This window comes from Chelonia mydas, chromosome 20, assembly GCF_015237465.2.
Source record: "Chelonia mydas isolate rCheMyd1 chromosome 20, rCheMyd1.pri.v2, whole genome shotgun sequence".
Taxonomy (NCBI): Eukaryota; Metazoa; Chordata; order Testudines; family Cheloniidae; genus Chelonia; species Chelonia mydas.
In genome coordinates, this window is record NC_051260.2 from 16,687 (window position 1) to 27,974 (window position 11,288).

An 11,288-nucleotide genomic window follows, 5' to 3' on the forward strand; every position below is an offset into this window, starting at 1 on the left:
CCCAGCTCCTCCACTCACTCACCCCAGTCCCCACTATCTTCTCCTCTGACTGTCCATTCCCAAACCCCACAAACCCTGTGGTGGCGGTTGGGGGAGGGTGTGCACTGGTCTTGGTCTGTGTGTGAAATTCCAAGGTCCCCACAGGAGTTCGTCTGCCCTGCCTATATTACACTAAGATGACAACAGCGCAATGGAACACACACACATTTCTGAGGTTCAGAAACTGGGTTAAGTCTAGTACTGGGAGCTAAGACCCTGGGACAGTGGGGAGTGGGGTGAGGAAGGAGCATTGATGTGTACTGAACTGGGTAGGTCTAACACACTCCTTCACTAAAGAATTTCCAGGTTCTGGATTTCCTGGTCCTGCCCAAGTTTACAAACTAACTTATTGACATAGTGTTTCCTCAAATGTTCTCCAGTAAAAAGGAGCTCCAGCATTAGAAACTCCCTCTGTCCCTCTCACTGTTGGGCTCATGAGAGGATGTGGAAGGAGGTGCTGTCTGTGACCTTTTATCGGGCTGTTTTCTCTGAGTTCCTAGCCACCTCCATCTACGTCTTCTTTGGCCTGGGCTCAGCCCTCCGCTGGCCCTCAGCCCTCCCCACCATCTTACAGATCTCTATTACCTTCAACTTGGCTGCAGCTACTGTGGTCCAGATTGCCTGGAATGTCAGTGGTGCTCATGTCAACCCAGCTGTGACTATGGCCTTCCTGTTTGGCTCTCGTATCTCTTTGGCAAGAGCTGCTTGCTATATGGTTGCCCAGCTGGCCGGAGGCATCGCTGGAGCAGCCACGCTGTATGGAGTGACGCCTGCAGAGGTCCAAGGAAGCTTAGCCATTAACATGGTGAGTTCTTCACCTCTCTTTTTGATAGTGTTGATGAGAGTGAATGACCATTAACATTGCTGTGAGCCAGACATGTGCAAGCTTCCCAACCACACCTCTTCCGGTCCCCTCACTCTTTACCTATGTGGCCCCCCTGCTAGTCCAGGCTTGGGTTAATATGTAGCTATATGTAGTGACAGATAGCAATGTCAATGCCCCTCAATCCTGACCTGAACCCTGCTGCAGGAGGAGAAACTGCCAACCATGCTGAATTATGTTGTAATTCTAAATTAGGAGGCCAGTGCTGTGGTAGGTATGAATTGAGGGGGATTTGTGATAAAAATCACTGCCATCTGCTCAAGATGGAAACACAAATGGGCTGATCTTTACAGTGAAACCTGCCAAGTGACCAGCTAGAAATGAATGCTCAGTACAGGCAGGTTTTTTAGATACAGGTCAAACAAAACTATACTAGATACCTTGTGGATCTGTGCCTATTTAAGTCAAGCCAAAGAAGTGGCTAGTGGAAGTGCTTACCCTTAGTAAAGGTTTGTGCATGTACTAAGCATTTATTACTGTGACTATCGCACTTTTACAGATGAGAAGTGAGGCTCAGAACGAGGAAGAGACTCACCCAAGATATCAGAACAACTTAATGGACTCCACAGATAGGACCTACAGCTGAGCATTCCTGCTGTTTACATATGTTTCAAATAATTTCCACGCATTCCCAGCTAAGTGGATTTTAGTTGCATGAGTACTTGCCTTCCTCTCTGCCTTTTCATGCTCCCAGCAATATAGTACCTAAGCCATAAGGAACAGATTTTCAAAAGAGCTCTGCACCCTAGAGCCCCCATGGTTCTCAATTGATGTGCATGTGTAGAATTCTCCATTGTTCTCAATGAGAGCTGCTGGATGCTGAGCCATTCTGAAAATCTGTCCCCAATAGCCTACGAAAACTGGTTACTACTGTTCCAAAATCTGCTGTCGATGCCTGATTTGTACATTCTGTGCTTATCACTCCTACACTCGGTCAGTTGGTACTGCATGGCTCCAAAATTAAGGATACAAACCATGAAAGATCCCCTTACCCCCACTGTTAGACTTAAGTCTCCCAGGAGCTTGTGTTACTGCAGATGCCTGCTTTTGAGATGGATTGTGTTGAGGCAGCAGCGTTACCTAGTGTGGCTGGTGGGCAGAAGTCGATGGGCTGCTGTGGTCTCCTAAGAAGTCCCTTTGCCATCCCTTTCCCCAGGTGCGGAGCAACATCACTTCTGGACAAGCAGTTGCTGTTGAGCTCATTCTCACCTTTCAGCTGGTTCTTTGTTATTTTGCTTCCACCGACAGACACAGAAATGCCAACTCCCCAGCCACATTCATTGGCCTATCCGTTGGTCTGGGACACCTGATTGGGGTAAGCTTGTTAGGCACTGCATAAAACATGGAGAGGTTTATACCTAATGGAGTGCATGCTTTTTATTTGTTTCTAATCAACCAATTCTGAACACCCAAGCAGCGCTTTTGGGAGGCAGGAGGAGGGCAGGAGTGCTGGCTGTGGGGAAAGCTTATTGTTATGCCAGGCCCAGTCTCTCCCCGTACAAGATGCTTGCTGTGGGAGGAACTCCCAACTAGGCCAATCCAGGCTTCTCCCATCATACAGCAATAATGACTAAACTATAAATTAGTAGAGAGAGATTTGTAAATGTCTAACTGCATAAACTACAACCAGAAAGATATGACAAATCAAACATGAGGTTCATTTGGACTTCATTCATCTTTAGACCATGTCATTCTCCTAATACTTTCTTCCCCATTTCTGTTTACTAGATCTACTTCACTGGCTGCTCCATGAATCCTGCAAGATCCTTTGGCCCTGCTGTCATAGTCAATAAGTTTACTGTTCACTGGGTAATATCATTATGTCCTTTCCCTTTCTGTCCCAGGGGTCTCTACCATCTCCAAAATACCTTGGGTGAGATGTTGAAATTTGGCCTTATTGCACCCCAGGTTTCTAGGAGCTCCTTATATCAATGTACTGAGACCCAACAGTGAGTAACATGAGTTGAGCTTTATCAATTATGTCTGCACTGAATGTGATCAATCCAGCACTTACTAAATCCCCAACTCCTTCCCCAGCAGGCACTGGGCTCAGTGTAAAGTCTGGGAAGGACACATAGGAGTCAGTCTCCTCTTTAGGTTTCAGAGTAGCAGCTGTGTTAGTCTGTATCCACAAAAAGAAAAGGAGTACTTGTGACATAAGCTTTCGTGAGCTACAGCTCACTTCATCAGATGAAGTGAGCTGTAGCTCACGAAAGTTTATGCTCAAATAAATTTGTTAGTCTCTAAGGTGCCACAAGTACTCCTTTTCTTTCTCCTCTTTAGATGTTCCAAAGACCTGGAAGGGAAGGTCCCCAGGAGTCTGAGTTAGCTGGGTGTACCACTTTGCAGGCAGGGACCAAGTTGTCTTCATCTTCTTGTAATCAGTCAGTGTTTCACTGTTAAGGGGCTAGCTACACCTTTTTTTTCCCCCTCCCACTATCTGGTCTGTGAGTGCACCATGTTGGGTGTTAGGCCTCTTGCCCTCACTTCTCTTGGGGTGAAAGCTTGTGATTCTTCTACTCTTAGCTCAGGGTCCCTTGTATACCAACTGCGTGTTGCCACATAGGGCTAGTTCAGTTTAATCACCTGCTTGTGCCTCCCTTCAGGAACCCATGATCAGTGACATTGACCAACAGGCCTCTTAAAACAAAGTTGTTTTTTTATGTAGCAGTTGGAAGAAACATAAGAACAGCCATACTGGGTCAGACCTATGGTCCATCTAGCCCAGTATCCTGTATCTGACAATGTCCAAGGCCAGGTGCTCCAGATGGAATGAACAGAACAAGTAATCAAGTGATCCATCCCCTGTTGCCCATTCCCAGCTTCAGGCAAACAGAGGCTAGGGACACCATCCCTGCCCATCCTGTCTAGTAGTCATTGATGGACCTATCCTCCACAAATGTATCTAGTTCTTTTTTTGAACCCTGTTATAGTCTTGGCCTTCACAATATCCTCCAGCAAAGAGTTCCACAGATTAACTGTGCATTGTTAGTAAGAAATACTTTATTTTGTTTGTTTTTAAACCTGATGCCTATTAATGTCATTTGGTGACGCCTAGTTCTCGTTTACTTTTGCCACACCCATCATGATTTTATAGGCCTCTATCATATCCCCCCAGTAGTAGAAGGTAAATCGTGATACTGGAAAGGGCTCCAGTTCCACTGCCTCCCCAGTTCTTGGCACCAGTTAGCTAGCCTCCCTCACCCCCAGCTATAGCTGCCAGTGTCTTGGCACCATCTTTAGTTTGTGTCAAGGGCTTCTTCCTCCAACTAGAGTGCTTCCTATTGAATGTTCCAAGCTGTTCTTGTTTTCAGAATGGGGGGGCACTTCTCCATTTTGCCTGGGAAGGAAAAGGGGATGGAGCCAGGAGTCTTTGCAACAAGGTTTTCGGTACTGAGGTTGACATGGTCAGTGTGACGGATTCCCCATGGGGTGGCACCTGGAACTGGGGTACCACTGAGCCCTCTGACCCACCAGCCTGGGCTTCTTCTCACACTGTGCTGCTGTGACAAGCTGCAAAGCCCTCCAAGCTTGCACTTTCACCAGCATTTACACAGGTAGGGACACACCCAGCTGCAGTTACATGCAGGCTCTCTAACCACCGGCCTAGGACCCCAGAGCAGTACCATCCTTCCCTGGTCAAAATCTGGCCAGTATATGGGTTTAACAGCTGGTCTGCCTCTCCCTCAATGTGAAGCAGACCATGCACGCTTGTGGTATCCAAGATGAGATTTTTTTCCCCAGACTCCTTAGTCAAACGCACACTGGTTTGGATTAAAACATAAAATAAGTTTAAGTGTTTATAAGTGATAGCAAACAGATTAAAGCAGATTAACTAGTAAATAAACAGAACCACAAACTGAGTTTAACATACTAGATAAGTAGGATATGAATTAGCAAATTCTCACTGTGAGTGATAAACAGGCTGTCAGATTCTTAAGGCACAAGCTGCCTTTGCTTTGCAGCTTGGGTTTCCCAGGTTTTCATATACAGGCTGTATAGTCTGTTAGTCTATAAGGAGGTGCCACAGGACTCTTTGCCACTTTTACAGATCCAGACTAACATGGCTACCCTGCTGATACTATATACAAGCTGAAAGAAAAGGAGTACTTGTGGCAACTTAGAGACTAAAATTTATTTGAGCATAAGCTTTTGTGAGCTGAATGCATCCGATGAAGTCAGCTGTAGCTCACGAAAGCTTATGCTCAAATAAATTTTAGTCTCTAAGGTGCCACAAGTACTCCTTTTTCTTTTTGTGAATACAGACTAACACAGCTGCTACTCTGAAACCTGTCATATACAGGCTGGGTTCTCTGCTGTCAGGACATCAGTTGTGTACTAAATGCAGGTACTTTGAGGACAGTGGGGTATACATTCACTAAATATTGTACTTGAGGTCCATATTTTTGAGATTTGCCTGTTGGGAACCCACCTGGGCAGACCAGAGACAATGAAAGTGTGGGAGGGTCACTCTGATGACAATGCATATTTACTGAGGTGGGGTAAGAGGCCCTCACAAAAACTGAGGAGCAAAAGCAGAGCTATTATGTTGCTGTGTTATTGTGGGGCTTTTTTGTGATAAGGCATCCGAGGGGATCATAAGTTTAATTCTAGCCAAAAAGGCTATGGGGAGGTAAGGGGTGTGATTCTAGACAGTGATTTCACATGGAAATAGAAAACAGAGCCGAGCAGCAGCTCTAATTACCTGAGCAACAGGCAGAGTAAAGCAACCCTTGGATTCACCCCACTGGGTACAGTTTGTAGCAGAATAACCGCAAAGTGAGAGCGGTTGCATGCACCAGGCTGGGAGCAGAGGAACTCACACCAACCCTGTGTGTCAGAGTAGGTGTTAAAAGTGTAAATATTTATCCCAACCTGCCTTTCCCTTTTCTCCAATCGCTCCCCCACATAAAGGTCATTGGTTTAAACCTTTGTGCTTGTGAGTACAGATTTGCCTGGCAAAGACACCCAGAGTGATTATGGATGCCTAGAATATTGGGTTGGGGGCTCAAACCAAAACTGAAGAGATGGTCCTAAAATAAGGACCCAGGCTTTGTCACTGCTGGTACATTGCAGAAGGGTTACAAACCCCATGGCCTTTGAATCCACCATAACTAGCAGTTGGCACAAAACACCTCACTCCACTATACAGAGGGGCATAAAAGGCCCCTCCTGTCTGTCCAACCTGTCTTTTTAATTAATTTATTGGGAGGAAATGGCCACCCCTCAAAAAAAAAATCAATAAAGAGTGAAGATGCAACTTCACAAGTTTAAAACATTAGAATTCTGTCAGCCACAATGAAGGTGCAGTCTTGCTATCACAGGTGGTAAGAGGGAACTGAAGGAAGGGCAGGCTTGCTTCACCTTTTAATCCTTTGCACAGGAGCATGAGGAGGCAAAAGGTGCATTCGCAGCCTTGCCAGACACTGAAAGTTTTCAAGCTTATACACATTGAGCTCCATACTGACACATATTCAAAGAATGTAAGTTATTTGGGGCTACAATCATTGCCTAGCACAATGGAGTCCTGGCTTCTAGGCACTATCACGATACAATAAATAATAATAATGTGCTATTTGTCTCCCTCTCCCTATCTCTGCAGATTTTCTGGGTGGGCCCTATGACAGGTGCAATTCTTGCTTCTCTGATGTATAATGTACTTCTCTATCCTGACCTGAAGAGTATCTCGCAGAGGCTGGCAATTCTAAAAGGCACCTTTGATGTGGAGGCAGAAGATATGGAGGAAGCAAAGCAGAACAGGCAGCCTGTGTCATTGATAAATGTCATACAAAGGGTTTAATCACACAGCATCCCAGAGATAAGTGGGTATCTTCCGAATAGGCCTGCATTCTAGAGTTGGCCAGGTACCATCCCATGAGCTGGCAGAGCACAATGATATTTGATGGTATCTGGTGGGTGCAGGATCATGGTAGGAAGAGACCTAAGCACAGACAACTTGTGCCTTCTGAGGGGGAGGATGTAAAGGGGATCACATGATCGCCCCCCTGTCTCCTCCTGGAGAAACTTCCAGCTATCTCCCTGGTCCAGGGCAGCCAATCCTGCCAGCTCCTGTGGGGGCTGGGGCCACAGCAGCGGGGAGCACATGCCTTTGGAGAGGCCAGGGAATCTGCTCCCAGCACCTTCCCCAGTGACCCCTGAGCCCAGTCCAGGGACTGCTGCGCTCTCCCCACCTCACCAGAGTTACCTGGGGTAGGGGGACACTCTGTCCTTCTCCTGCTCTGCCTCTCCCCCACCCCAGCACATTCATCCACTGTCCCTGGCAGCAGGGCATGGGCAGGGAGTGGGACAAAGCTGCTTCTCACATGGCTGAAGATGGCTGCTCAGGGTCACTGCTCTGTGCAGTGGTTGCCTAAGAGAGCCTGGCTGGGAGGTGGTGGCTGCAGGTCCGCTCCTCGCTCTGTCAGGATTTTCTAAAAAATGTGGCAGGGTGAATTTTTTTGCTTAGGAAATTTAAAAGCTAATCAGGGAACGCTACTGAGTAGTTCTATTTAGGACCTCAGGCACAGTTTGAACCAGGTGTTCCTCTCCCCAATAATGAAAGGCCAATGGAGCACACTGCATTTATGAAGGCTGGGCTCTAAGCCCCATTGGTTTAATAGAGAAACCCACTGCCATTGTAATAAAGAATAAGACTGGTCCCTTTCCTGAGCTTGTGACTCTTGAATTTACCCTGGGTATTTCATCTTCCTGAGAAACTTGAAATCCATCATAAATACACAGTTTGTTGAGCAGTGAATCCACTTTATGTCACTCACTGCATCAGGCTGTGGATACATTTTACAATGCACACTTCAGTCACGTACTGAGCATCTTTAATGAAGGCTCTAAGATGCCATAATGAGCTAACTACCTATAACTATTAGCAATATAATTGATCAATAATTTAGTAAATAAGATTAATGTATCAACTGAACACCCTCCTCCCTGCCAAATCCTGCTCCAACATGCATGGGGCTCAGTTTAACACCTAAGGTGGATTCTCAAGAGTTAGTGGCTTTTTTGTATGATCTACGTCCCCACGACATTACAGCCAATATGGGAGTTTTGAAAGCTTATCCAGGCATTTCACTTATTCATGGGAGCCATACTGAACCAAGGAATTTCCTAGCCCTTCTCCTCCAAGGCCGTTCTTCTAATAGCCATGAAGCAGGGAGCAAATGTCTGTCAAGAGCCCTTGATGGTTTCTCTTCTACAGGGCTGGTCAAGCCAGCAGAGTCCAAAAGCCATTGAATGATATTCCATTTGCTGGCAGTTTACATTTCCTTTGTTTGTTTTTCTTGGAATCAGTTCTGTATTTATAACTTTGTAAGTAAATTATTTTGCAAAAGGCTTTTCAGAGTTCTTTACACTGCCCCTAAAAACCTGACTACTAATGTGATCAGACCACTTGTTATGCCAGAGGATAGATGAGAGAGCTAGAAAGTGTATAGGTGCATCCCCTTACCACCAACAGGCCTAGATCTACAAAAGGACTTGGGAGCCAAGAAAAACACTGGCATAATGAGATCCACAAAACCTGAGTCGGGTGCCTGGCCCCCTGCACAATGACTGGGGGAAGACAAGCACCTAAGAATGGGATTCACAAAAGCCACCATGCAAAGCGAGGCACTCCGTACATTAGCCAATGGGAGATGCCAACACACAGGAGGATTTGTCCTAAACCTCACTCCTGTCATGAAGTTAGGCACACAAGATGCAAGTACATGTGACTGTTTGGATTGCCAGATGTCCAGTTTTTGACCAGAATGCCCGGTCAAAAAGGGACCCTGGCAGCTCCAGTCGGCACTGCCGTCCGGGCCATTAAAAGTCCGGCTGGTGGTGCAGCAGGAAGCTGGGCTAAGGCAGGCTCCCTACCTGACTTGGCCCCATGTTGCTCCCGGAAGCGGCCGCCAGGTCCCTACAGCCCCTAGGTGCTTGGCAGCCAGGGACTGGGAGGCTCCACACACTGTCCCCCACCCCAAATACTGGTTCTACAGCTCCCATTGGTCACAGGGGCTGGAAACCACAACCAATAGGAGTTGTGGGGGGGGGTGCCTGAACCCCCTCCTGCACCCCAAGCCCCTCATCCCCAGCCCCATCAGAGTCTGCACTCCCAGAGCCTATACCCCCTCCCACACTCCAACCCCCTGCCCCAGCCTGGAGCCCTCTTGCACCCCAAACCGCTCATCACGAGCCTGCATCCCTAGCCTGCAGAGCCCATACCCCCTCCCACACCCAAACCCTCTGCTCCAGCATGGTGAAAGTGAGTGAGGATGCGGGGGAGAGAGAGCAACGGGGTTGGGGAGGGCTTGGAGAAAGGCTGGGGTGTGAGCAGGGCCTCAGAGAAGGAGCAGGGCTGTTCAGTTGTGTGTGATTAGAAAGTTGGCAACCCTAAGCAGCAACAACTACTCGCCATGTACAACCACAACACTTTCAAAAATGTGCTTGGCTCACTCTCTTCTATGAGTTGTCATTTACCGCTTCCAGCTGGGGCCAAGCAAGCTGAGGACTACAACTCCCAGAATGCCCAGCAGGCTATTGCAGCTGCTGTGTGATTCAGCCAGCCCAGCTAGAGTCTGAGAGTTGGGTAACAGCTGCTCCAATCCACGTGAGAATGTACTGCAGATGCCCTGTGGCATCCGAGCTGTGATCCGCAGATATCCACACCCATGGATTTGCAGAGCTCTACGTACACCATCCTCCCTGACGCTTAAAAATCCTAGCTCCCATTCCTTTGTTCTAACCTCTCTAGACTACCTTCCTTCCCCTTGGATCATGCTTGCCCATAGCTGTATATTTTACAAACCAAGTAGCGAAACTGCCCATATGAAACTGGCTCATTTGATTTGTTTTATCGATTGATCACTAGCAGAGAAACAGATGACATAAGCAAAAATTGCTCCTCTCACAATTCTCAATTTGCTTCTCATTGTTTTATTTCTCATGCCTTCTGTTCAGACATCATAATGATGCCAATAATACTTTGCACATCAACTGCTAATAATACTTTGTGAAGCCAATGATCATCAAGTGCTAATTAGTTAAGCCTCAGAACATGACTTATTCCTCTTTGTTTTAACCACCTTCAAGCTTGTCTGGTTCTTGTGAGCATTTTTAAAATCAAAGGTCCTCAGATATTTCTTCAGGCTTTCTGGGATGCTTCTAAGTGGGAAAGTCTAAGCATATTGTGTCCAGATTGCACTACTGAGAGAGCAGAGCCTTTAACAGACCCTTTGCCAGAGCTGCCTCACCTTTGTTTCGTACATACAACTCTCTATTACTAAAGAATTTCTCTTTTCATCATGCTTTCCAGTCTTCCTGACCTTGCTATTTCCTCATGATTGCTGCCAATTTTAGACACTAACAGAAAATACTAAGAGCATTAAATAAGATACATTTCTCCAATAAAATGGGTGTCTTGTATTTTTTCCACCAAGATACAGAAGAGAGAAGAACAAGAGAGAAAATGTCTGTCTGGGTAATAATTACCTTGTAAATCTTTTTGTCTGAAGCTCAGCAGATGGCAAATATCCCCTCTACTTGGAACTTTAATGGTCAAGTTTTTATTGCTTTTCAGGATATTTGCAAAAGCTTTTTTATGCAATTTTTACAAGGATTTATATACATCAGACTGGAGCATAAGCATAGGGGATTAAAAGGATGCTGTCCAAAAAAAAAAAAAAAAAAAAAAAAAGCTACCAGCAGAAACCAACTGGACCTGACTGCAAGGTACTAAAGATGTGTTGATTTGTTAATGCCATGTTTAAACGAAGTCTGTAACAAAGGTTTAGGGAGGCAAATTGTGTTTAAGGGAGGGTAATCTAGATTACAGCAAGGGACTGGAAAGCTATGTTTCTATTTTAGGTACTTGTATAGATACTATGGTAATAGGAATTAAGTATTTCACAATTGTTAATGTATTTATCTTCATACTACCCCTATGAAGTAGGGATGTACTATTACCCCCATTTTACAAATAGGAATGGAGGCACAGAGTTTGTCTACATAGCAACGTAATACGCATGGCTGGTCACATTAGCAAGTGCAGCTATAAGGGGAAACACTCTAGAGATGAACAGCTTTAGGGTGACAAAAGTAGACACATAGGGTGTCTATTTTAGACATCCTCTGTGACAAAGTTCCTCCTCTACCTTGGTGGGTCTTGCGCTTATTGGCGGATTTGCTCGCCTTGGAGCTTCACAGTAGTCCTCAGTTTGGCCGTTTTCATGAACCCACAGTCCAGGTCGACTCCTCCTGTCTCTGACCAGGAGTTGGGAAAATCTGGGGAGAACCCGGCCCGCTCTCTACTCCGGGTTCCAGCCCAGGGCCCTGTGGAATGCAGCTGTCTAGAGTGCCTCCTGGAACA

At 46.2% G+C, this 11,288-nt stretch overlaps 1 protein-coding gene across 1 annotated transcript; it reads left to right on the top strand.

Moving 5' to 3' along the window:
- Positions 1-454: 454 nt before the first annotated feature.
- AQP6 (aquaporin 6) lies at positions 455-8,321 on the top strand. The gene is made up of 4 exons (XM_007064714.4): positions 455-844; positions 2,079-2,237; positions 2,651-2,731; positions 6,525-8,321. Exons 1-4 carry the CDS (start codon positions 482-484, stop codon positions 6,720-6,722), a joined length of 801 nt encoding a protein of 266 aa, XP_007064776.2. The 5' UTR covers positions 455-481; the 3' UTR covers positions 6,723-8,321.
- Positions 8,322-11,288: the final 2,967 nt, after the last annotated feature.

Excerpts from the sequence above, each read along its gene's own strand:
- AQP6 (XM_007064714.4), top strand. The coding sequence starts at position 482 with ATGTGGAAGGAGGTGCTGTCTGTGACCTTTTATCGGGCTGTTTTCTCT. Across the intron at positions 2,238-2,650 it reads GTCTGGGACACCTGATTGGG|ATCTACTTCACTGGCTGCTC; the intron begins GTAAGCTTGTTA and ends TCTGTTTACTAG. Across the intron at positions 2,732-6,524 it reads ATAAGTTTACTGTTCACTGG|ATTTTCTGGGTGGGCCCTAT; the intron begins GTAATATCATTA and ends CTATCTCTGCAG.